Raw genomic sequence first — 26,696 nt, 5'->3', positions numbered from 1 at the left:
CTCTGCAGCATTTGCACAAATAGTCTGAAGTTAATGATTTTCTCATCAGTGCTTTAGAATTATTTAAATAAAATTCAGACAAACCACCTCTTATTGTAAATGTTTTTGAAATTCAACACTCATTTAAATTTCAATGATGTATTATTATCACCTCACGTAATAAATTTGACGAGTTTAAATCACTTAAATATGACTAAGAAAAAGGATTCATATCAAAACTTATCATAGGAACAAAAATATATTTTTTACAATCTGATTAGTATAGTTTATTTACCTTAAACCTATTTTATTATTTACATTGGCTTCAAAATGAAAAAATAGCTCAATATACCATTTAATAGATGAACTTTAAACTTTTCTCGTTTACTTTTTTGAAAGATAAATTCCATTAATTTCCAAGCATATAGTTATTTAGTGCATCAAAAAATAACATTTAAATACAATTTAAAATTTTCATATAAGATGCCGACAAAGAACTTTTATATAAAAAAGAATAAAAAGAAAAATATAAGCATGATGAGATATGAGGTAATAAAAAAGATATAAAAAAAGGATGGGGTATATTTGGAGAAATGGAATATTCAAATATTACTATTTTTATGAATACATATCACTACTTATATGTTATAAATTATAAATATATAGATATATTAGACTTACAGGGTGTAAAAGATGAAAGGAACAATGGGCCAGAGTTGCTATATATGAATTGAAAAAGCCAAGAGCCCAATTCTAATTGCAAAATTTACACCGGAGCTTAGGCCCACAGTATCATTGTCGTCTTCAAGCGTTCATACTTCATACTATCCTCTCTCTCTCTCTCTGCAACTGCAAGAGATGATGGAGATGGAGGAAGCAGAGACGATAGATCTATACGAGCTTCAATATTCAGACTTATCTTCACCTTCAACTTCATCCATAGTCGATTCCATTATGGAAGCCCTAGGACCCACTGGCCCAGGCCTCCTCGCCGTCACCAACGTCCCCAACGCTTCCAACCTCCGCTCACACCTTCTCCCCCTCGCTCGGAACCTCGCCCTTCTCGACCGCGAATCCCGGAAACTCGTTCTCAAGGTAATTTTAAACCTAAACCCTAAATTATTCTCATTCTGATTCATTTCTGCTCATAACCCTAATCTAGGGTTTAGGTTTAAAATTAATTCAGTTTTGTAGGGATGCTCATTGTGCTTGAATTGCGTGCTTTCCTTCCTAGGAGCATAACTTGGGTAGTGACGTCCCTTTAAGAAATCCTGATAGGACGGTGTCCTCCTTTGCTATGCAACTCAAATATGCCAAATCACAACATGTTCAACAAACGGTGAGTGAGTGCTATGGAATGGAATTCGAGAATCTTGGAAGCTCTTTCAAAGAGCTAGGGTTATGCATGATGGAGCTTGGGCTTTGCCTTGCTCGAATATGTGACAAGGCTATTGGTGGCAATGAGTTAGAGCAGAGTCTATTGGATTCATGTGCGGCTAAAGGGAGACTCATTCATTATCATTCACATTTAGATGCTCTCCTCCTAAAACAACTTGAGAGGAGTAAGGCAACTAGCAAGAGACGTGCTGGTAATATCAAACCGTTGGAAGGGTTAGAGTCGAATTCAATTGCCCATGACGCGAATTCGGGTGGAATTCATTCGAATTTGTGGCAGCAGTGGCATTATGATTATGGCATATTCACTGTTCTTACAACTCCATTGTTTATTCTGCCGTCTTATTTGGAGACAAGCAAAACAGAAGATCCGTTTCCTGCATCTTGTTTTGATGAGTGTCCATCACCAACTAGGCATACATGCTTGCAGATATATGATCCCAATAAGAAAAGGGCCATTATGGTGAATGCCCCTCCAGAAAGTTTTATCATTCAAGTTGGGGAAGCTGCCGATATAATCTCAAAGGGGAAGCTTCGCTCGGCCCTGCACTGTGTTCATAGACCTTCCAAGTTTGAAAATTTGAGCAGAGAAACTTTTGTTGTGTTTCTGCAGCCTGCATGGACTAAAACATTCTCTATCTCGGATTATCCGCATGCAAACTCCAGCTTCAATGGTCAGTGTTTAGTGGCTACTGATGAGGAGCAGCAGCAATCTGGGCAGGATAGTGATAATCTAAGTCAAGAAATTAACAAAATAGTTCCCCCTCTTTCGTCACGGTTGAAGGAAGGGATGACTTTTGCCGAGTTCTCACGTGAAACAACAAAGCAGTACTATGGTGGTAGTGGTTTGCAGTCAAATAGATGACTAGTTTCTAAGGGTTAGTCCTGTTTCAATGTATACCCCTGCCAATGCAATAGAGGTTTGATTAGTTAAACCTCACTCATTATGTATTTTGGTACCCTTTATTTGGAACAATCGTATATTTGCAAAAGAGTTACACTCATTTAGTGGAATGGCAATATATTTGGGAAGCTGTTTAACAGGGGAGAAATTTTGCCTGTTAGTTTTGGGAAAATACTTATCGTTTTCATTAATTATTTCATAAATAATTATAAGATGTTACTTTATTTTGTTTTTATAGGTTTATGTATTCATTTGGATTCTATAATTGTCTCCATTTTAAGTTTTAGCTTCTATACGAGGAAACTGTAAGTTTTAATCTCTAAACAGTTTTTGTAGCGGTTTTATCTTTTATGTTGCCAAAAGCTTTTCTCTAATGTTATAGCTTCGAGAACTTAAATTTTATTTGTGTGTAGGTATGGACCAAAGCTTAAAATGTGAATAACTAGAGATTAAAAGTGAATATTTTAACTTTCCTTTTTAAAATTTAAAAAGGAATGTTGAAAACATTTTTTTATTTGGTTACTGTCAATGCTTTCCAAATAGATCTTTGAAAACAGAATAAAGAAATTTTTTTTATAACTATGAAAATATGAAACAACAATAAAAAAAAAAAAACCTTTTTGTCAAACCAAACATTCCTATATTTCCTTCATTCTTTGTCTTATCCACCCCTTTTGTCTGTTTCATACTTAGGTTATGGAGGAATCACTTTACTCTCTGGAAGTGGTGGACAGTGACACCAGGTTATGTTGATTCCAGTGGTTACCTACAACTACATGTGCAATTCTTCTATTGTGTTCCTAATCCTAGACCCCACACAGGATTAACAAAAGAAAAGAAAAAGTGACCTGATCATGCAACAGAAAAAATGCTTTATCTTGCAGCTGCTAGCCGATAAACAATGGACATGCATTTAATAATGCCTTCACTCTTTCGGCCTTTTCTGCCCTCACATTATGTCAGGATATGTCTGCCAGGGAAGGTTCGCTTCTCGGTTTTTTGCCTTCATTTATCCCAAAGCTTTGGCTTATACCAAAAGAAAAACCTGCATTGTACATTCACCAAAGAGAACGTTGCACTCATATGTAGATGCCTCTTTTTTCGCTACTTGCTACGTAACTCGTATACGGTGAGATGTTTAAACTTTTAAAAAAATAATTTTAAAATAAGTACTTTTTATTTAAGTGTTTTTTAAGAAGCAAAGAAAATTATTTTTTTAGAATAAGTATTTATTTTAACAAATAAATTTAAATGAATTGACCTATAATCACACGTGATAATATATTTGGATACCTTTAAAATCTTGGTGACTCTAAATCATATTTTTTCAAAACAGCTATATATTATTTCACACCGTGATTTCATAATTAATTTTATTTCATCTCATCACCACCCCCACACATGCTATGAATGTCTAGTTGTGTTAAAATCCTTTGGATAAGCATCATTTTGTGCAATTGACCTGAAAACAAATGTGAGTGTGTTAAAATTGTCTGATTAAAAAAAATTACACTTGTGGCGGAAAGAGAAAAGAAAAGAAAAAGAGAGCCTATCTATGCTTTCGTTCAGTACAACGAGTTAGCCACTTAAGTAGGTCTCGCTTTTTCATTTCTTAGTGGTCCTAAAGGGGTAACCAAAGTTGACTTAAAAAATCAATTTTGAGTAGGAATAATTTTATGGGTTAATTTTTTTTCTCTAATTTATTTTTAATGTTTGATTTCATCTTTTATTTATTTTTTATAATTTGATTTTCTAATTTTTAAAATCAGTTTAATTTAGTTTTATGACTAAATTAATTTAAGTGATCATGTCCTTTAAATGTGTATTTATGGTGGTTTAAAATCATCACTAAATGGTATTAAATTATCAAAAATATGTTTTTCTAATTTAAACGGAAAATCAAATTAAATCAATTTTAAAAATTAGAGGATTAAATGGAATAAAAAAATTAAAAGAATAAATTAAATTTAACAAATAAATAAATTAGAGGACTAATAAATTAATTTAATTAATTTTCTGAAAATAACCTTGAAGTGCAATTGAAATTGAGGGGAACAATTGTCAATGAGAAATGGAGGCAAAAGGAACAAAATTTCTACCTTTTGTCAGTGATGAAGGAAGTACTTACAAAACCAAAAGGTTAAGGCTGTTTTCTCACTGCCTTTTTCTTTTCTCCTTTGTTCAGAGAATTATGAGAGGGGGGATTGAGATTGTGCCCATGCATGCCCGTGGCTGAAAAAATTGAGAAAACAGAAGCTGGTGAGTCATGACGTCTCTGTGCACGCGCATTTTAGCACAGGTCCTCTTCTAGAGCAGAACACAACTTTTGTGCCCAACACAACACAACACAACACAACACTGGAGAAAAATGTTTCTGCTAAAACTTGTTTTGTTTGGACTTCCTAACCTGTCGGCCATCGACGTTGCCAACTCCTACGACAACAAGGAACACCCATTTTGACATTTTCCCCTCTTCATGTCTGAGATGCAGACACTGTTTCCTCCTTCAAGAATAAGCACTTATCTTAGAATGATCCTATGTATTAACTCTTGAAACTAACGGGTATATTTGCTAATATTATCCAGAACCAGATGAAACTCATATAATCTCATTTCTGCTTTTCTAAATAGTTTTGAAGCTTCAGAATTTGAAATTGTTCTAAAAGGAAACAACTTCACTCTCCCAAACAATGAATAAAATTTATGTTTCTAATCTGGGCACGGATGACTACAGAGTACAGAGATATACACCTTTGCACCTTTGATCGAATTCGAATCTTCCCCTGCATTTTCTTGTACAATGTTCCAAGTATGTATTGCTTATAGAACAACAATGATTTCAATGACCGTTTGCAATTTTGCATGTCAATTCAAGTGTATAATACTAGTTTGGCAATTTGTTTTTATCTGGTTCTTGTTAATCATTTTTTAATGTGCAGCAGTAGGCCAGTAGCTATTCTCTCTACTGAAATGATTTTTTTTATTGGTTAGAATGAAAGACAATGTTAGAATTTATAATAATTTATTCACATATTTTATTCAATTAACTTAGATGTTTTAATTCCAGTGATATGATTTTTACATAAATAAGATTACAAATCTTACTAGCTCAATTATTACATTACTAGAACTTGTCCCTAATCATGTGTCTTGTCTTTTTGTCTTCTTCATGATTAAGTTCCTTTCTAGCCCGGTAGTCAATATTTTTGTGTCTAGTCTATCGCTATCCTTTGGTAAGAGGGAATATGCAGCATTCAACTAGATTCCTAGCCCTTAATTTGTAATGTTCTATTAAATATTAATATTATATGCCGGGTCCACTACTATTGTCACGTGAATTGTTATACTTAAATCATGAATGATGATGAGTCTTATTTATTGTTATTGCTTGGTAATGATAGTTGAATCAGTCACTAATTATAGCTCAATAAAATGTTCGTCACTACTCTTCGTGATATCAATTTAATAATGTTAGGATCTGCGAGATGAGCCATAAATATTGTGTTAAAATGACATTGTCACCCAATTCTCCCTACGCCCTAGTCTCTGATATCGAGCACATATGAACTTCACAGCAAAGTATTTCACATGATGTTTGACCAATTCTGACTGCTCTTAACCCACTTTACCACCTGCTGACCGGACATTGCCCTCAGGACATTAGCATTATTATTATAATAAAATGAATTTGAACAGGAGAAAAAAAATTAAATTATTATTTAATTTTTCATTTTCTCTTCATCAAATAAACAAATATAGCCATTTTTATGTTCTCTTTTAGTTGTGTTTGATGATAAAGAGATGACAAAGAAATAGAGGGAGGGTGAAGTAGCAATAAGAGAGTAACAAAAGTGAATCTATTTGATATACTATGTGAAATAGTGTGGAAAGAAATATAAAAGTGATGGATATTATTTGAATTTATTTTCATGCAAAAATGACGAGAAATAGCAAAGAAATGTATAATGAGTTTATTTATAATTGATTTTGCACAATACCTATCAGTTAACACACCTGCATTTCAAACTATTTGATGGATTTGCAATATGTATATCTCTTTGTTTTGACTCAATCTTCATGTTTCATGAAAACGCACCTACGCATCAACTTCATTAATTATTCTGCTATTCAAGATTTTTTATCTATACTTTTCTTTATTTCTCTTAATCTTAACACATATAAAATCCCTGCGTTTTTAACCCTTTTTTTCCCACCCATTTCTCTCTTTATTTCCAATCCTATGTATTTATTTCTTACCTATTTTTTTTTCTCCTACCCAACATATTGTTAATTTTTTCCCCCTGTTAACGAACCATGAGAACAATTCCATTGAGAAATTTTTTTCTTATTAACCTTTATTAGATACTATTAACACACACAAGATGAATATTTTTCTTTTAATACAATTTATTTTATACCTAAGGATTAATAAAAATTAGAAAACTAGATAATTTGATTAAGGGATACAAGTTATCATTTATGTCTATCATTATTAATATTCCATTAAAAATTGACTAACTGATTTTCGGATGTGAGAAGAAATTCTTGATTTGAAATACCATTAGAGCGGGTTAACTTACCAACCATAGTATTGGTATAAAAACCATTCTTGTATAACTTCTTAACACTAAGGTGATTTGGTTGAATTCAAATAGAAAGGAAAAGATCATAATTTTTGAAAAATTTGTGAGTTTCATATTTTTTACTTTAATTTTAATATTTTTTCTCTATTCCATTCATTTTCATTCTAAATCTGGCCTAAAAGTGTTTGAAAGGTAATATGAAAATAATATTGAAGATAAATTTTATAATTTTTTAGTAGGTCTCACACCTTTACACTTTATTTTAATTAAAAAAAAATTCTTCTATTTTCATCCTCTAACTAAATATACAATAAATATTTGTTCGGTATAATGAAAAGATAAAATAAAAATAAATTGAAATAAAATTTTTAAATTAAAATAAAATGTGCTTGAATTCTACTTTATTTTACTCTTGATTTCACTTTTTTTTTCACTCTTTTCCCCTCACAAATATACCCTAAATAGTTTATTTGAATGTGGATTGCTTACAAATTTGTAGTTACGTTTACTTTAAATATTTTAGATAAAATGTAGATATGTGATGCTGAACCAAACACCAGCTAAAATATTACTTTTCTACCACAAAGTATAAAGATCCATTTAAACTTGTTAAATAATTGTATCATTAGAGTATAGGACACTGAAAATGACTCGAGAACAAAAAGAAAAATGCACCATTAGACACTCCATCCTCAAAGATTCCACTATATATATATACCCCTTCAGGAAGCCAAGCTACCTCTCAAAGCTACAAACTTTGAAGTTCACACACACTTGTTCACCCCTGAAATGGAACACAACCTCACAATGAAGTGTCGTAGAAATGAAAACCTTCTAACCAGTGGCACTCATTTGCCAGAAAGCCCTCGAGTACCAATGGAGTTTCTGTCAAGATCATGGAGTGCCTCTTCTCTTGAGGTCTCTAAAGCCCTTACACTTCCACCACCTCCACCTCTTTCTTCTTACATACCTTCCAAGCCTCCTAATGCACCCTCTTCTGTGACTAACTCCATTTCCGAAGAAACTTCAGAGGAATTCTCAACCATGTGTGGCAACCAGTTCTCTTTTGCTTCCTCTGCCACCTCACAACTTGTCCTTGACCGCATAATGTCACAGTCCGCAAGAGAGGTAGGTCTTCACTCTTCACCATGCCAAATTGCCTCTCATACCATGTTTCTCTCATACAAAAATCACATTTTTTGTTGTTGTTGTTGTTGTTTCTTAGAGACTTTGTCATTTTGCATCTTTTATCATCAGTTATAAAATTAACAATTAACGACAAACTAACATTTCTCGATCAAAAAAAAAAAAATCCATTCTTTAAACATTTTTGTTTTTTCTATGTATGACTACATATTGGTTTTAAATATAACGTGTGATATGTGTGTGTGACAGGAAGTGTCTCCATTAACGTCAGGTAGATTGTCTCATAGTAGTGAACCTTTGAACGGTGGTGCTTCTTTAACCGGAACGGATAGTCCACCAATTTCTCCTTCTGACGAGTTTGACGATGTTGTCAAGGTATTTCTCTGTTCCTTTCACCCTTTGTTTTGGACCGAGGAGGTTGGTGAAATGACTCTACTACTGTTGCACTCAACAGTGCTTTCTCACAAGTACAATAAATATTTTTGTAAAGTAACTAATGTATTACTTTTTTTTTCTTGTTTCTCTTCCCAATCTCACTTTCGAATGCCGTATCTTTCTTCTGGTTCCTAAAACTGTGTATGTAGTATAGTTCAGTAATTAAGTTTGAAATGTATTTCATGTAAGATCTAAAAAAGATTTAAAGAAGGTGGGATCGATTTTGATAATATGCATGTGGGACCATTGCTATAACTTTCTTGTTATCATATTTCTTTCAGCTGCCACCATAAGGAAAAAAATGTAAAAATAATTTAGAAAAGAAAGGAACTTGAGGGCCCCAACAGATTCATTTGTTAGTCATGTACTCATTTTAGTTCCCATGGCTACGTGGAAGAAAATGAAATATCTATGTTCATTGCTATTCAAAAATAAATTGCACATTGATAGTGGCGTTTGGTGCTTTCTACTGCTCATGGGTTTTCCATGAGTGAGACTCACCTCCACTTTATTATTTCTCTCCATTACCACACGAAAAAAGAGGGAGCTAGAGCCTAAAGTTCTGTAGGGGTTGTGACCTTTCATTTTAAAAATCAACATTTTTGAACTTTGGAGATAACCTTTGCATGGGACCAGGTGATTGTTGAACACTTGAACTGTTGAAGTGGGTAATGACACGAGTTACTGTTACAGATATGGTTTTCTGTCAACTTACCTGCCTGATGATTGTCTCACAACAAGACAAAGATTTTGACTGTCCAGTGTACCTTATCTCCGCATTCACGCAAACAATCTTCTCATTTTGGAGTTTTTCCTTGGTAGAGAGAAAAAAGTTCAATTTGGCCTTTTTACTAGAAAGAAGAAATCAAAGCATAGAGTTGGCACAGCAAAAGACTAGTAGAATTTATTCTCGCAACTCGAAAATATGTGTTTAGTTTTCTTATCACAGGAACTATGGAATGAAACATTACATAGTTGCATAGAATAGAAACTAATAAAAAATGAAAATGAACACTAGCAGAAATAGTAAGGAAAAGACATGCATGCCAGTGACTTAAGAGTAGCAAGGTAAGTAACCATGAATAATTGAACATTGTCAGCATTTTTTCTATTTTGAAATGGAACAATTTTATAATGTTGAATTAATCCAACAATGGAGAATCCATAGAACTAATAAAGCTAGGCTTCATTGCAGTTTTTTCGAGCAAACAATTCGATTCACCCCTTGTTCAATGGTGGACGAGCCATGAGTGGTGCTACAGGGAATGCCACTCCTTGCTCCGGACCTAAAACAGTTGGAAGATGGTTGAAAGACAGAAGAGAAAAAAAGAAAGAAGAAAACAGAACCCACAATGCTCAACTGCATGCTTCAATTTCTGTTGCCGCGGTGGCAGCTGCAGTTGCAGCCGTCACCGCGGCAACAGCAGCCTCATCTGCAGCTGACAAGGATGACAAGATGGCCATGGCTGTGGCTTCTGCGGCCACGTTAGTTGCTGCTCAGTGTGTGGAGGCTGCTGAAGCAATGGGAGCTGAGAGAGATCACCTTGCTTCTGTGGTTAGCTCTGCTGTCAATGTCCGTTCTCATGATGATATCACAACACTTACAGCTGCAGCTGCCACAGGTAGAGTTTATTACTATTATTATTATTATTACAATTAAACTTAGAACTAAGATGCAGTACTATAGGTGCTTTGGTGTTGTTTTCTAATCAGAATTGGAGTTTCAACTTGGTAATCTATTTTAACTTTCAATGCAAACCTTTTATTATGCAGATGAGACTCCAATTTTGATTGGAGAATAGCATCAAAAGCACATATAGAAATTCATCTAAGTTTCGTCCTTGTTATTATTATTATTATTATAAAGAAACCATTAAACTACTGCTCTTAACCATAGTTGATACTGTATGAAAGATCTCTGAATAATTTAAGTGAATTGACCATGAAGAAACGGCTTATTAAGTTGCTTCAACTGTAAAGAATCAACTAGGATCTATAGTTCCATTGTTGATTAATCCCTTAGTACCAGAATTGTACACATGGGTTTTGACTTTTGAAAGGTAGTAACCAACTAGTAATAGTCGTGTTATGTATTTTTCTCTCTGCATAGCCACTTGAAGAATGTGATCCTTTATATGTGCAGCTCTACGAGGGGCAGCGACCTTGAAAGCAAGAGCATTGAAAGAGGTGTGGAATATTACTGCAGTGACGCCAATTGAGAGTGGCATAGGGATTGGAATATGTGGTAAAGGCAATAACAGTAATTCTAGTACCAGTGATAGTGGGGAGATTATCAATGGTGAAATTTTTTTGGGTGCCTGCAGCCAAGAGCTCCTTGCTAGGGGCACTGCATTACTCAAACGGACACGTAAAGGTAATTTCAGTAACAAACACAGCTATATATTAGCACTGTGAATTTTTTTCTCTCATTTGCAAAAAGATTAAAACTCCAATTTGGTAAAAACTGTAGGCGATCTTCACTGGAAAATAGTTTCAGTTTATCTACATCGAACAGGCCAGGTATTTTTTCCATCAAGAATTCATAGCAGGTGGGATTGGGTACATGTATTGTCTATTCATCATAACGTTTGCAATCATTTCAGGTGATGCTGAAAATGAAGAGCAGACATGTAGCAGGAACCATTACCAAAAAGAAAAAGAGTAAGCTATTAGCCTAGCCCAGCTTGCAATTAACTACATTTCTTTATTTTTGCTTGCCATAACAAAAATTCATAATTGGTGCTCTTAAATTTGCAGATGTTGTGTTAGATGTGTGCATAAATTTACCAGCGTGGCCAGGAAGACATCTGTTTGATGACAGTGAAGAAAGAAGGTATTTTGGATTGAAGACAGAAGCAAGGGGGATTGTGGAGTTCGAATGTAGAAATCAAAGAGAATATGATACCTGGACTCAAGGGGTTTCTAGACTTCTTTCCATGGTTGCAAGCAGACAAAACATAAATGGGGTTTGAGATGCACAACTAGTACACATTGCCAAGATAGTCTCTTGCTACTGCTTGATTATTTGAACTATAAGTATGTATTTAGCTGTATTCCATTTTTATTACCAGACACAATGGATTTTGTAACTAAGAATGAACAAACTATATTTTTCTCCCTTATGGCTAAATTCCTATATGCTATGGCCGCTGTTGTGCATTATCAATTTAGCATGGATAGTGAGATTTTTTCTTTTTTAACGATGTGAGTTCAATTCTTAAATCCATTAAAACCTTAATAGTAAAAATTTAAATAACAAAAATTATTTAATATCATCAGAAGAATTATATTAGTCAAACATTTACTGTTTAATTGCCTTAATGAACTGCAAATAATTGTAGTTTTAGTTTTTCAATTCTAACTTCATTTAAAAAAAAATTGATAATTGATATAGCTTAATATTAATACAAATACATATTGTCTTAAACAAGAATAACTTAGAAATTATAAATAACATAATTTGATATTTTTTTTAATATCCAAATAAACCAATGCCTTATATCCAAGATATTATATCTGGCATTCTTTTCTTTTTTTTTTAACGCTAAAACATGCACTTTATTACGAAGAAGAGCCAGAAATGGCCAAAGCATCAGAGTGCATGAAAGGCAGAACTTGGTACACCAATATAGACAATTTGCCGACAATCATCATAACCAGAAAATAAGGAACACACAAAAGAAAGGGACAGTCGTGTTTATAATTAAGTGCAAAATTTCATCGCTAATCCACTATTTATGAACAACTTTTGACAATAATCCATTGTATACACAAGACACCTTGCGACAAAGCAAGCCCCAAAGATTTATTAATTGACAAGAATTTGTTTTTCAGAACCCACCCTCATCACAGAAAACAAATAATGTGCAGGCAAGGAACGGAATATTTGAATATGACACAATGATCTAACTATCAGCGGCTCTAAAAATAGTGAGCAGAGACAGGAAGAGGTTGATGATGTCCAGATACAAGGAGATCGAAGCCCAGATGTATTCATCGTACGAGTATCTCTTGATCAGGTTGTCTGTGTCATAGATGATGTAGCCACAAAATATAATGGCTGCCAAGCAACCATAGATCATCACGGACAATTTACCCAGTGGAAACAGAACCTGCAAGAGAAAGCAAAGAAAAGGCTATAAAGATTAAACCAAAATAATTACAATAGCATAATACATGTGAACCAACAGTGTTTGAAGATCATAATACCTGAATCAGAGCAAAGACCATGAGAACTAGCACAGCACCAAACAAGAAGGGGCCAAGGAAGTTGAAATCATGGCCTCTCCTTGCAGCCCAAAATGTGTATAGAGTCAGACCAATCACCACCACAGCAGTCAATATGACAGCTTCCAGAATAACTTTCTCTGTATCAAATATCCAGCGTCATTGGAAAAAAATCAAAACCTAAATATGCAACGTAAGCAAAACAAAGTTGCACAACAAGCAAAAATTTACAAGGGAGAAAAGACTTAACACGTGACAACCAAGTTCTCAATTTGGATTTCAAGGGCGGTTTTATTTCCCATTGCAGAAACGGTAGTTACATCAAAAGCTGTCATATAAGGGAATAATCCAATCTCATCACTCCATTGCACTCTCAATTGAAGGAAGAAATTAGACTAGATCTACACTTAGAAATAAGAACTTGGAACCCTAATGTAACCACGTAAATAAGTTTTAACGTATTGCCTTAACATCCTCCCAGTCCGGACACAAAAATCTCTCCAACACGGAGAACCCACGCATTGGTATTTGGTCACAACCCACAATGATGGACATACCCCAAGTTTAATATCAAGAGTAATCCCAATTCCTAAATGCAATTCTCATTTGTCCATTGTCCAAAAATTAGAATCACACACATCAAAGCCCAAATTTTAACCAAGCAGTGAGAGATTAAACCGAGGGGAGGAAAAGTACGAACTATCATACATCCATACAGTAAGAAAAGTGATGAAAAATAAAATAAAATTGTGGAACAATGTTGTGTTTACATTTCAAAAATCATAAATTCCAAATTCTTCAACTATTAGAGGTAGATAATTAACCTCTCGTTTCCCCTCTCCTCCCACTAGATTTATAAATCAAACAAGGTAAATTAAAAAAAATAAAAATAAAAATTCCTCCCTCTTCTATAACCAAGCACACTGTTAAGTTCCGAGTTAAACAATTAAAACAATATAAACCATAAATTATTTAGGTTCTACTAAAAATGAAAGAAAGAAAGAAAAAAAAATACACCAACAAAGAAATTCAAAATTTAAACCGCATATAACCACCACAACAGAGAAAAACATCTTATCATCTCAATTTAAACAAGAGACATACAGATGATGAATCTTACCGCTAGTAAAGGCGCAACTCAATCCAACGACAAATCCAAGAGACACAGTGAAAACCCCTAGGAGCAAGTAATTGACGGGATGCTTCTGGGAATAGTAGTAAAGTGGACACAACGCTGCAATTGCAAGCAAAATCAACACGAAAAAGAGAAATCAGAGAAAAACTAAAGAGGAAGTAAGGAATGGAATCGGAATGAATTAGGTTAAAAAAGACGCACTTATAAAGGGAACAAAAATGAGGACGATGTAGAGAGCCAGTCCGGCGCCGGTGGTGGCGAAGAAGACACTGATTGGGCGGACGGTGACGACGACGGCGCCGACGACGATGGTTACGAGCAACTGGATGGCGATTATGGAGTACACTTTTCTGATGAACGACCACCGCAGTTCAGGGCTCTCGAGCATCATCGGATACAGAGGCCGAGAACCGCTTTCCAAATCGGTTTTTCCGAATGGTTGGTTCCACATCTTGCTGCTGCGATGGTGATGACTGAGAAACTGAGAAACTGAGAAAGAGAGAGAAAACGAAGGAAAATGGAAAGAAAGTAATTTAGCGCTTTTGGATCTTGCAGGCGTGGAATGAATGAGGATGATATAAATAACCACCGTGAGGCACGTGTGGGAAAAGAAACTTCGTGAGACTTCGCATACCTTACACGAGTGGGGAACGTGAATCGTAGCCGTTGGAATAGGCGTTAGAGACACGTGGTGTGTTTTGTGGTCGACGCTTGTAGGGATGGGTGCCTCTAGATTCCTCCAACGGTGATTAGCCAGTAAATGAGTTACTTACCGAATCGGGAGATGTTGTATTTAAGAATATGCTCGTTCTCTCTCACGGTTTTGGTCAGTCAACCCTGTATTTCTTTTTTTCAAATTGCTGAATAAAATATAAATGAAAAAGATCTATTTTTTACGTAAAGAAGAAGTTCTCTATTATTGTTTAAAAAAAAATATATTATGATGAAACGGGCTCGAAGAGCCAAAGAAAAAAAAAACACTACAAGTCTACGATTAATATATGTCTTAAGAGAGGGATAGTTAGTTTACGTTAATTAACGCCTAAAAGTGATTAGGTACCTAACAAACATTCATAATTCATTCATTCATTTCAAATCTTATATGATTCAGATTCTGCATTTCACATGCTGATATACATGCCCTACTCACAACTCTCAGGTTTGGATCTTATCCATCGGCACGTTTTTATTGGATTTAACACTAATCGGCAGAAGAGAAAATAGAAAGAAAGAAAAACATAACTAATGACACATTTTCTTTGATTTAGTTAGAGAGAGAAAGGAAAAGAAAAAAAGAAAAAGAAAGTGGACTTATAAAAATAAAAGTTTAAATTTTTTCTTCTTTCTAACCAAACAGACCTTGTAGCGTAACCAATAAATTTCATTTCATTTCACAGCCAGCAAAAGAAATTAGCTTTGCAAAAATGTCTTTAATGCGTGTGTTTGTATTTATTATTATAAAGTATGTAAATGAAATTGGGTGAGTAACGTCTTGTGTTTTTTGATACAAGGGAAAATAAAGCAACAAAACTAAAGCGCTAACGATGAGGCTAGATCAATTCTCAACAATTCTAGAACACCATTTATATATCCGACAGCGATCTCCAGTAAGCATCCATAACAGTGCTGACTTATTGTCAGATTCACACACCACGTCCTCAAAAACCTAGACACCTCCTTTTACTCAAAATCTCAGCTAACATGAATTCTCTTACACCAACAAACTTGAAGAAACCAAACTTTTTGATAATTTTATGATATTATCCTTTTTCTAAAAGGTTTGTAAGACAATTGAATCCCATATTTCAAAGATTGTTAAGCATTTCTATTGATTAGAATCCCTTTCCTGATCGATTCCCCCATCCTAGAAATACGATTAAATATAAAACTATACATTTAAAGGACTACCATTTTCCACTTATACTTAGTTATATTCATTTGTTTTTTTTTATTTTGTCAACACTTTGCCTACATAATTAGTAGTATATGATAAAATTAAAATAGCAATTATTATTAAGTTGAATTTATGAGACAAAATAGCCTAGTCTTAACAAAATACAAACTAAAATGCGGCAAATAGTAGGCTCTAGAAAAGTGGTGCCTGATGGTTATAGCCAATTATGAAGGTGGAGGATCATCCAACGAATCGTGACAATATCCAAAGTGAGAGAGGACACTTTGGATGTGTCTAAACCTCACCTGCCATTATTAGATGTCTAATTTAACATAAATTGAGTGGCTTAAATGATTTGCATGTCTTAATGTATGAGAGTAGACTTGCACCTTAATCCTGAATTCTGCAACTGGATCCACCATGAAGCTTGGCCAAAGTAATGGAAGATTCATCCAAGTTCAAGCAAAAGAAAGCACTACAAGCATTGCGAACAAATTTAGGTGGGAATGGTTTTCAAAGATGTCGTTCTCTTATTTGATTTAAATTGTTTTTCTGACTAAACAAATTTGTAATTAGCTAGCCTGATTTAATAAGTAAATATAGGCTAGGTCAATCGTTTGCACCATACTTAGCCTATAAGTAAAGGATCGATATTGTCTACCAATCTTCTTATTAAGACAATTTAATATATTCTTTAATACTAGATCAAATTTATGCCTATTTTACTAAAGGTTTACTATCTATGTTTCATTTAATTATTTTTGTAGCAAGAAAGAAATAAAATTACTTAACTTCATTTTTTGTTTAATGAAATTTGTGTAGTTTTTTTTTTATCCAAATCAAAAATAAATAACAAGGATTTATAACAATCTACACATTCTGTTCAACCAACTAAACTAAAATACATAATTAATATTTTTATCGTTTGTATTTAAATAAGCTGTCTAAAGAGATTACATATGTCTAATTAGTTCAAAAGAGTAAATATTTTACGTTTTAATAAAATAAAAAAATCCCAAATTATTACACTAAAACACTTGGTAAATAATAATATGTGAATTGTAAAGGATAAATTCACTTACTCCGTCCTTGAAATGAAGGTGTTAAGTGTTATATCACTTTATTACCGAAACTAAGGAATTTGAAAAGCCATTAGAACTATAACCTATCAATTACATTAGTTTGGAACAACTACATGCAACATGTGTGGCTTAAGTGATATATATTAACATATATTCATAGGTCAAAATAGTAAGTGATTAAGTTAAAATTTTGAATGAAATGAATGACAATTTCAAGTATTTATTTGAATTTTTTTTAGTTTCATGGACCCGTTGATTATGTTTAACACTTTTATGGATCAAAAGGTAATTTATCATATCATAAACATGTGTGCTTTCTTAAAATGATTTTTCTTCCTTTTACAAGAGGTCGTGTAGGACAACATTACTCTTTTAACTTAGAAATATCTCAAACCAACCTAAGTTTTGCCACCTTTTTAATTTGCTTTGATTCCCAATTAAGTACTTGAAATAAGTTTAGCAAAAAAGGGATTAGGGACTCTCTTCCAAGTTGTTCATATAATAACTTGAAGCCTCTCATTAAGGACCAATTATTGAGATGTAATTGAGAGTGAGCCATTGCAACAAGGTTGAGAACACCCATCCCGAACTCGATAAATGGAATCTAAACTCCTAAAGTTTTGAAAGGTAGTCCTACATGTACATGAAAGAGTTAAAAGACCTTGCCATCTCATATACTTGATTGCTAGCCTCAAGAACAACTAATAGGCAATCACCTATATGCTTAGAATAGGTGGTAAATTAGGACCACATTCTCCTAAGTTGGTCCTTTGAAATGGAATAAAACAAGTGGGTGTCGTAAGTACATTTTGTTCCGTGCTCACATGTACCTATCTAGTCTACCAGGGAAGACTTTGTTTTCACCTTTTTTAGATTTTCCCATCGCAATTAAATGCCCTACATGGGCTAAGTTAGGATAGGAGCAGAATGGATTAGGGTAATACTAGAAAAGCTAGAGTCATAACATGAACAAAACGATAGGTTGGTTACAAAAACAACTAACTTACCCCTTCTAATTTGATTGGCCACATATTTTCCATATTGGATAAAGTGGTTCCAGATAAAGGAGTAACTGATGGCATGAATTAGACCTTGATTAACCTTGGTCAAAGGGCCATTATAGCTTGATGTCAAATGAAGCGACACAAAGTTCTATTGTCCTTCTCCTCTCTTACTTCCCTCAGCAAAATAATAATGAAAAAAATGGAAACAGAAAGAGAGAAGAAAGTTACCTAAAAATTAGAAAAGGTTTAAAGATGAAGAGAAATGAGCTAAAAATGACAACTTCTAGTGGTTATGGTAGTTAGAAACAAGTAGGAGGAAGGCTAAAAAATAGTTAAAGAATAAAAAAGAAAGCTCAAAGAAGAAGAAAAGGAAGAATGGTTACGGAATGACCTATATACATGGGCATTTATTATTAGGTAAATTTTCATCTTGATTCTAGGGATAAAAATGGCACCTCAAACAAATATTTTAACTGTCATGATAGTAACATAAAATCTCATGTTACCTGTCATGACTACTACGAGACGAAACATCAAATCCAAAACATAGACGTGAACCACTAATTGTTACATTTATAACTCACTTTTTGAATAGACTTGACCCAGATTACACTATGGGTTAAGGTGTCCCTTCACCTCTCAAAAAATATATCTTAAGACTAGCACAATTACTGAACATGCTCACCTTAGAAGTACGCCGAGTTGGGAAACATTGTTTTGGAGTAGGTTTCAAAAGCTAAATATGCCAGAATAGACCACATCGACCAAAAAGTAGTGACCAACACAAATTGGCAGCTCAAACATTTATCTAATGGACTAGGTGTGAAAGCAAGTTGGGCTAGTCCGATTGTCATATAAGCCATAATTTTGTTATCTTGACCTAGCTCATCAGGTTGGGTCAAGTTGATCAATTTTTTTTTATAAGTTTATATGTACTTAGCAGATAACATTCCTTTATACCACAACTTAATAAAATGATCAATTAACACTTGTTTGGTAATAAGGAAATAAATAGAGAAAAATGAGTTAGAATTTTGGGTTGTTTGGTTTGAAAGAAATAAAAGATAAATAATAACATGAAGTTATTTTGGTTTGAATGAAAAGAAAAGAGAGAAATTAGATTATAAAAAAAAAAACTATTTTACACTTTACAAACTGAAATAATGACCAGTGCCACACTTAACCAAAATAGGAGACTAGACACACGTATGAAAGTCATTTAATAGATTATATGCATATGATAATCAACTAAATGGTTCTTCCAAGTTGATGTGCTGAATATGAGTTCTTTAATTTTAAATTACAGTTAATGCACATATTGAATCAATGATTTTGTTGGACATATAATTAATGATGCACTGAATATGGGTTCTTCACCAATATGTAAGAAAAATATTGATAAGTCTAATCGACTGCACATCAAATAGCTTCTCCCAAGTAATCAATTATAGGCATATAATTAATTATTATACGAATATAATCGATTAACAAAAGTGCAATAAAAAAAGTGGATAAATGGTCAGAGAGGTGGGCAATGCGAGGCTTCCCCAGAAGACCAACGGTGCAATGCTTCACAACGAGGATCAACAACACGAATAGAGGAAGAGTGTTGTGAGGGTTACACGAACAAGGAAAAACAATCTACTAAAGAAGGAGGATATTTTTGTCATTAGATTGGCTTGGTTAATTTTTCATCCTATTTCTTCTTTGATTTGCAAAGAAACAATAATCTTGTAGAAACTATTATTTTACAATTATTTCTTTTCTAGTTAAATGATACCAAATAACAGAAATTTTATTCATGACTATATTTCTACTCTTTCTCCTCTATTTCCAAGCAACCACATTATGTAAAAAAAAAAATAAAAAAATAGGCACTTGATACAAGATAGTTCAAGAAATGGAACTCGTATTGCAAAATTTTCAAGAACTGGGTTAAACTCTTGTTTTTTTTTTTTACAGCATTTTCTCCATCCCTAACCCCAGTTCTCACGAATAAAAAATGTTTTGACTGTTTTTTTTTCAAAATTAGAACACTAAAGTCAAAAGTAATCAAATTTAAGAATATAGTAAGTTTAAAAATTGAATAAATAATAAAAAGTATAAATCAAAAGCACATGGCATACAGTTAATTTTTAGATTTTATTTTTAATATTTAAAATAAAAATCAATTTAATTTTATAGTGTATGTTCAGTCATTAATTTAATTGTTAAATTCAAAAAAATATATTATATATTATAAAAATAAATCAATGTAAATATTTTGTCAAGGGCTAACATAATTTTCCGTATGACGAATTTAAGTAATATTTCAAAGTAACTAGGACAATTATTGTTTGGCTTAAAGAATTGAACAAGACATCATTTTCAGACGAGGAATATTTGGGCGTTTGTCATTGGCATTGGAAAAGGACTGCGTAATATTTGTCATGCTCCTGTTATTTTCCTTTTTTATTTCAATTGTTTCATCACTTGTTTTGTTTTTAATTTTTTTTTTTTAATCAACCGAGTTCAAACTTTTATTCCTATTGATTTTGGTAAGTTCAACTTCCAATCAACAGTGGCTGCAACTTCTATGGTCTCCAACTCCAACGGAAGGAAGGGAAAAAGTAATTCACTTTCCCTTTCACCAACCAAAGGAAAAAGTAAAAGTTAGTTAAAGTCGAAAATTTTCAGTTAGATTCCCCCTCACTTTGATTGATCTCTACTTCATCTCATGCTCCGAACCCTTCATTTGGTTCTGCAGATTGAAGCCACAGGTGAAGTTGCTCTCTCTCTCTCTCTCTCTCTGGCATTTCGTGTGCTGATTTGGATGAACCAGCTTCAATTCAAGTGCTCTTTTTTTTTGTGTGTGTTGGGATCTTCCTTAGCTATCTGGCCGTTTTGTCTATATATTCCTTGTTTAATGCTGAAATGAAGAGAGTAGAGTAGGATGATTAAATGTTTCCCCTTTTTTCATGAATAAAAGTCTTGACTTAGATTTTGTTAATGGGTATAACCCATTAATCATTTTTTAGGAAAGACCGTTACTTTGAGATTGTTTGTTCTTTTGCTTCTAAAAGGGGAACACTTAAAGGAAGAAAAGAAAAAGAAAAGAAGTGTTTTTGCTTTCTGGGGTTGGGAATTTTTTAGTTGAGGGTTGTGGAATGTGACCTGCAGGAAGAAGCTGCTCTTTTCTTTTGGTAGGTCTGCTCCTTTTCTTTGGCTCCAATTTGTAAAGGTTTGATTTTGAAGAGGACGCATACACTGCTATTATAGTGGAGATCTGGGACTTGTTTTGCCTCTTATGCCCTATGAGGACTTTCTTCACTGCAGAATCATGTAAAGAAACACAGCCTAATGCTTTAAATCCACAGTCCTGGCTCCAGGTTGAAAGAGGGAAGCTTCCCAAATTGTCATCACAGTCCTCTTCTGCATCAATGTAAGTTTCTCTGGTCAACATTTTTATTTTGAACTTAGCTTATTTTAGTCATTTCATTGAAGTAGTGTATACTGTTAACTGCCACAGAGAATCTCTAATCAAGGTCCCACAGTCACCTATACTCCCGTTCTTCAAACCTGTTGATTATGTGGAAGTTTTAGCTCAAATCCATGAAGAACTTGAGTCATGTCCTCCTCAGGAAAAGTCAAATCTGTTTTTGTTACAATACCAGGTCTTTAAGGGCCTGGGGGATGTCAAACTAATGCGTAGAAGCCTCCGGTCAGCTTGGCAGAGAGCAAACACTGTTCATGAGAAAATTATATTTGGGGCATGGCTGAAGTATGAGAAGCAAGAAGAATTAGTTGCTCAGTTGCTCACAGCTTGTGGTAAATGTGAAAAGGAATTTGGACCCATAGATGTAGAATCTCAGATTCCTTTTGATGAGAATGTAAGATCCCAGGATAGAGCTTCGATGAATGGGAACAATGCTTCAGAATATGTTATCTTTAAAATTGGAGATGAGAAGATAGTCTGTGATAGACAAAAGATTTCTGAACTTTCAGCACCATTTCATGCAATGCTAAAGGGGTGTTTCAGGGAATCACTTTCTGAGACTATAGATTTGTCTGAAAACAATCTCTCTCCTTCAGGTATGAGGGCAATAAGTTATTTTAGCTCGACAGGGAGTTTACTTGATGTCCCTCCGAATCTTTTGGTGGAAATATTAGCTTTTGCAAATAAGTATTGTTGCGAAAGACTAAAACAGGCTTGTGATAGAAGACTTGCATCCTTAGTTTCCTCCAGAGAAGATGCTCTGGAACTCATGGAATATGCTGTTGATCAGAATTCAGCTGGCCTTGCGGCTTCTTGTTTACAAGTTCTTTTACGTGATATTCCCAACTGCTTGAGCGACAATCAGGTTGTGGAATTATTTATTCATGCTAATAAGCAGCAGTTGGCAGTCATGGTTGGGCCTGGTATATTTGCACTTTTCTGTTTCTTAAGTGAAGTTTCTATGAACCTAAATTCTAGTTCAGACACAACAGCTCATTTCCTGGAACGGTTAGTTGATTTTGCTGAAAATGACAAGCAGAGACTGCTGGCATTTCATCAATTGGGATGTGTAAGACTCTCAAGGAAAGAATATGATGAAGCCTATTGTCTTTTTGAGAGGGCTTTAAATGTAGGTCATGTTTATTCTGTTGCGGGTTTAGCTAGACTGGACTCTATAAAGGGTGAGAAACTTTTATCTTATGAGAAGATCAGTTCAGTCATTTCTTCAGATACTCCACTTGGATGGATGTACCAGGAAAGATCACTATACTGTGATGGTGATTTGAGGCAGAAAGACCTTGAGAAAGCAACTGAACTGGATCCTACTCTTATATATCCCTATATGTATAGGACTGCCTCTTTAATGAAGACAGGGAATGTTCAAGGTGCACTGGCTGAAATCAACCGGATTCTTGGCTTTAAACTTTCGTTAGAGTGCTTGGAATTACGGTTTTTTATCTATCTGGCCCTTGAGGACTACAAAGCAGCAGTCCGAGATGTTCAAGCAATTCTTACCCTGTGTCCATCTTATAAAATGTTTGAAGGGCGTGTAGCTGCATCTCAGCTCTGTACTCTTGTGCGTGAGCATGTTGAACATTGGACAACAGCAGATTGTTGGGCCCGATTATATGACTGTTGGTCTGCTGTTGATGATATTGAGTCTCTTTCTGTCATCTACCAGATGCTTGAATCTGATGCAGCAAAAGGTGTTCTATACTTCAGACAGTCATTGCTTCTCCTCAGGTATATTAAAAATACTTGATAACTGTCCAGGCAAATGCAATGTGTCACCTCCTTGTTTTTTCTCTCTCCTCCGGTGGCATATTTGTTGTTTTTTGTATAATGATGGATATAATGTAAATAAAAGTTGCTTTTACCGTGATGAGCACGGGCCTGTACCCTAGTTTATTGTAAAAAGATATTGAATTCTACCTAACTCCATCGATGAACCATAGGGAATCTGATTTGGTAATTGGTGTTTCTCATGTACATATATTGAATCATGCAGAGAGTATCATAACTAAAAGAATAGATAAATCTGCAAATTCTGCTGCTTCAAGATCCTCTTTCTTTGTATTCTGATTCTAATACAGACTTGAACTTATGTATGCCAAGTCTATAAATCTGACATTTATTTTTAGGTTAAACTGTCCTGAGGCTGCCATGCGGAGTTTACAGTTAGCTTGGCAACATGCATCAAGTGAGCATGAAAGACTTGTATATGAGGGGTGGATCTTGTATGATACGGGTCATTGTGAGGAAGGGCTCCAAAAAGCTGAAGAGTCTATTAGTATTAAAAGGTCTTTTGAGGCCTACTTCCTGAAGGCCTATGCATTGGCTGACTCTAGTGTAGATTCATCATGTTCTTCAACTGTTATTTCTCTTCTGGAAGATGCCTTGAGGTGTCCTTCTGATAATCTGCGCAAAGGTCAGGTATGGTTCTTCAATTGTTCCGCATTGTTGGAAATATTTTACTGATCAACAAAACAACCAGTAGACTTACACACGGGTTAACAACAAACTCACATCATATACATATAACTCTGCTACTTTGGATACAATTAGCTTTTCGTTTTACAATTGTTTTCTTCCATTTAATTTACCAGGCCCTAAACAATCTTGGAAGTGTTTATGTTGATTGTGGGAAATTGGACTTAGCAGAAGATTGCTATATAAAGGCTCTTAAAATCCAGCACACCCGAGCGCATCAGGGTCTTGCTCGTGTTCATTTTCTCAAAAATGATAAGGCTGCTGCTTACAAAGAAATGACCAATCTTATTGAGAAGGCGAGAAACAATGCATCAGCATATGAGAAGAGGTCTGAGTATGGTGATCGTGATCTCACGAAGGCAGATTTGGAGATGGTGACTAGATTGGATCCACTTCGGGTGTATCCTTATAGATATCGCGCAGCAGGTTCATATTTTATTTGCTTACTCGCCATCAATTCTGTTGGTCAGCTATAAGAAACTTGTATGTTTAAATTTCGAGTAAACTACCATTTTAGTACTGAAAGTGTACAACATTGTTATTTTAATATCTGAAATTAGGGAAATTCCAAATAAGTCTCTGAAAGTGCAATCTATCAATCACATTAATAAAAAAATTCCAAAAATTGTAACTTAGTGATAACATTAACATACATATGTGGAGGGACTAAAATGACCATAAGTATTTTTAAGTGATTAACTAAGACGAAATAACTAGAAATTTCAGGGATTTATTTTGAATTTCCTGTGACAATACTTTACACTTTCAAGGACCAAAATGATTTATACTGGAAAATTTCAAAATAATTGATATTGTCCCTTATTATTGTCGTTGTTGTGTTGTGGGTGTTATTTCAGTTTCAGTAGTCAATCTTAATCATATTGTCATGTCATATCATGCATTGCATCTAGTACTTGATATTGTTGATGATGTGCATATGGTGTATGTGGTTGTAGTTTTGATGGACAATCATAAGGAAGAGGAAGCCATTGCGGAACTCTCTAGAGCAATTGCATTTAAAGCTGATTTGCACCTCCTGCATCTACGTGCAGCATTCCATGAACACAATGGAGATGTCTTAGGTGCGCTAAGAGACTGTCGTGCTGCGCTCTCAGTGGATCCAAACCACCAAAAAATGTTGGAACTTCATTGTCGTGTTAATAGTCACGAGCCATGACTTTTGCGAGATGAAAACACAATATAACATTGAACGCCTACACACTGAGAACTTGGCCACACTATGAAAATTAAAGAGGGGACGGCATTTATGCAGCTATTATAACGGTCACGAAATGTGAATTTGTAAATGAAAAGTACAGTTAAACAAGATTTAACTACCTGAAGACTATTTTTAGGAGTGGCCGAAATTTTGTAATTTATATTCTATCGTTTGGAGATTTTAGATATACCACTTATCTTTCATGAGTTTTTAATTTGACAGGCTGAAATTTTTGACTTAATGCTTTGTTGCCAAGGCATATGCTTATTAAATACCGATACACATATTTTATGACCGTGTATGTATTCGTGGACCATTTTTTTGGATGTCACTTAACAAATGAGGTTGTCCTCCACAGAATTATTGCTCAAAATAGCATATTCTCATTCTTACCTAACAAACTATTGCAATGACAATCATTGATTAGTCGTGGGGGAAAATGGCAGTGTGGAGGTGTTGCAACACACATGAACCGTAGACTCGGTAAGGGTGGTCAAAACGTTATAAATTTTTCTTGTACATGGATATATAAAGAAATATTATTTAATATGCATTGTCTTATCTGTACCTCAAATAGAAAATCACATTAGTCTAGGAGTGTTGAAATCTAAATGGATTCAAAATAAAAATTGAAAACCACTCAAACAAATCAAAAATCAATTTTTTTGAATTTATTTAGATGATTTTTTCCCTTAAACCCATCGGTTTGCAGTTTGTAATTTTAAAACCAAATCAAACACTTATATTACAATAGTGTTAGTGTTATAAGTTTTATGTGTATATCACTTAAATTTTATAGTATTTTATAATGTTATATATATCAAACTTATACAAGATATTTTTTTTTCAAACAAATTTTTTAAGATATATTTGATTTAAAATAAATGAAAACTTATATTTTTATTATAGAATATTTAACATATAAATTTTTTATAGATTGTTATTATCAATTTTTAAATTTAATTTAAAAGATAAAATAATATTTTTATAAAAATCACAAAATCAAACCAACCCTCAGAATAATGATTTGGTTTGATTCGATTTTCATTTAGCCGAACCAACCAAAACCAAACTAAACCACATGTTTTATAAGTTTGATTCAGATGATTTTTTTGATGAAAAATCGAATCAAAGCCGCGAACACCTATTGGATACTTAAAACCAAACACGTCCTTCCAACATGTGATTGATATTATTAGATTTTTCAACAACCCGATTCTCTCTACATAAAATGCTTTAGATTTTGGTTCTTCAATCCCATGGAATTTTTTAAAGCTTGACAACTGGGGACATATGTGCCAGATATGGCATCCCCATTTGGCATCATCCTCGTCATTTTTGGCTGAATGTGCCATAAACACTGTTCTAAGCGGAGGCAGTATCGATCAATCTGTAATAATTTCCTTGTCATGAATCTTTTATGAAATTCAAGTCTTTCATTTTAGTCCAGCTTCCATGCAAATTACAGATGATATTGATGCTACCACTAAATTCAATTTTTTTTTTATGTCCTTCAAGAGGCAATACTTTCATAATGTCGTGACACTTACAGCACAACTGAAGGAAATGGAATGAGATGAACTAATAGTCATTAAGAACAAGTCAGCCAACTAAACTAAAGGATAATGATACATTATTCAATATTTCAAGCCAAAAGAAAAACACGGAAAAAATGTTCTTTTTGTGTACTGTAGTTTATCATGATACGGGTAAAATAAGCAAAGTTCA

At 34.0% G+C, this 26,696-nt stretch overlaps 4 protein-coding genes and 1 non-coding gene across 9 annotated transcripts; 4 read left to right on the top strand and 1 right to left on the bottom strand.

Annotated features, from left to right (window-relative positions):
• The first annotated feature begins 733 nt into the window (after positions 1 to 733).
• LOC121173077 (uncharacterized) lies at positions 734 to 2,426 on the top strand. The gene is made up of 2 exons (XM_041006896.1): positions 734 to 1,074; positions 1,214 to 2,426. Exons 1-2 carry the CDS (start codon positions 838 to 840, stop codon positions 2,237 to 2,239), a joined length of 1,263 nt encoding a protein of 420 aa, XP_040862830.1. The 5' UTR covers positions 734 to 837; the 3' UTR covers positions 2,240 to 2,426.
• Positions 1,070 to 1,166, top strand: MIR9751 (microRNA MIR9751). Its single transcript, NR_126797.1, has one exon. It is a non-coding gene; the product is annotated as a microRNA MIR9751 (primary transcript).
• Positions 2,427 to 7,525: 5,099 nt separating the features above from the next.
• On the top strand, positions 7,526 to 12,187 carry LOC100782024 (VAN3-binding protein). The gene is made up of 7 exons (XM_003520155.5): positions 7,526 to 7,989; positions 8,257 to 8,382; positions 9,638 to 10,064; positions 10,586 to 10,816; positions 10,913 to 10,962; positions 11,046 to 11,103; positions 11,200 to 12,187. Exons 1-7 carry the CDS (start codon positions 7,651 to 7,653, stop codon positions 11,412 to 11,414), a joined length of 1,446 nt encoding a protein of 481 aa, XP_003520203.1. The 5' UTR covers positions 7,526 to 7,650; the 3' UTR covers positions 11,415 to 12,187.
• A 35-nt stretch (positions 12,188 to 12,222) lies between these two features.
• Positions 12,223 to 14,363, bottom strand: LOC100785575 (protein LIFEGUARD 2). The gene is made up of 4 exons (XM_003518856.5): positions 14,006 to 14,363; positions 13,790 to 13,903; positions 12,652 to 12,809; positions 12,223 to 12,554 (listed from the first exon to the last, which is right to left on the bottom strand). Exons 1-4 carry the CDS (start codon positions 14,253 to 14,255, stop codon positions 12,348 to 12,350), a joined length of 729 nt encoding a protein of 242 aa, XP_003518904.1. The 5' UTR covers positions 14,256 to 14,363; the 3' UTR covers positions 12,223 to 12,347.
• A 5,799-nt stretch (positions 14,364 to 20,162) lies between these two features.
• On the top strand, positions 20,163 to 25,259 carry LOC100785039 (ETO1-like protein 1). 5 transcript variants are annotated; one of them, XM_014767218.3, is made up of 7 exons: positions 20,183 to 20,429; positions 20,531 to 20,543; positions 20,944 to 21,205; positions 21,293 to 23,002; positions 23,401 to 23,692; positions 23,866 to 24,175; positions 24,706 to 25,259. In XM_014767218.3, exons 3-7 carry the CDS (start codon positions 21,078 to 21,080, stop codon positions 24,924 to 24,926), a joined length of 2,661 nt encoding a protein of 886 aa, XP_014622704.1. In that variant the 5' UTR covers positions 20,183 to 20,429; positions 20,531 to 20,543; positions 20,944 to 21,077; the 3' UTR covers positions 24,927 to 25,259. The 5 variants fall into 5 exon arrangements, with proteins under 5 accessions (XP_006575060.1, XP_006575059.1, XP_014622704.1 ...); XM_006574997.4 differs by having other exon boundaries at positions 20,163 to 20,429; positions 20,531 to 21,205; XM_006574996.4 differs by having other exon boundaries at positions 20,163 to 20,543.
• Positions 25,260 to 26,696: the final 1,437 nt, after the last annotated feature.

Source organism: Glycine max, chromosome 2, assembly GCF_000004515.6.
Source record: "Glycine max cultivar Williams 82 chromosome 2, Glycine_max_v4.0, whole genome shotgun sequence".
NCBI lineage: Eukaryota > Viridiplantae > Streptophyta > Magnoliopsida > Fabales > Fabaceae > Glycine > Glycine max.
This window is presented reverse-complemented; position numbering and strand designations above follow the sequence as displayed.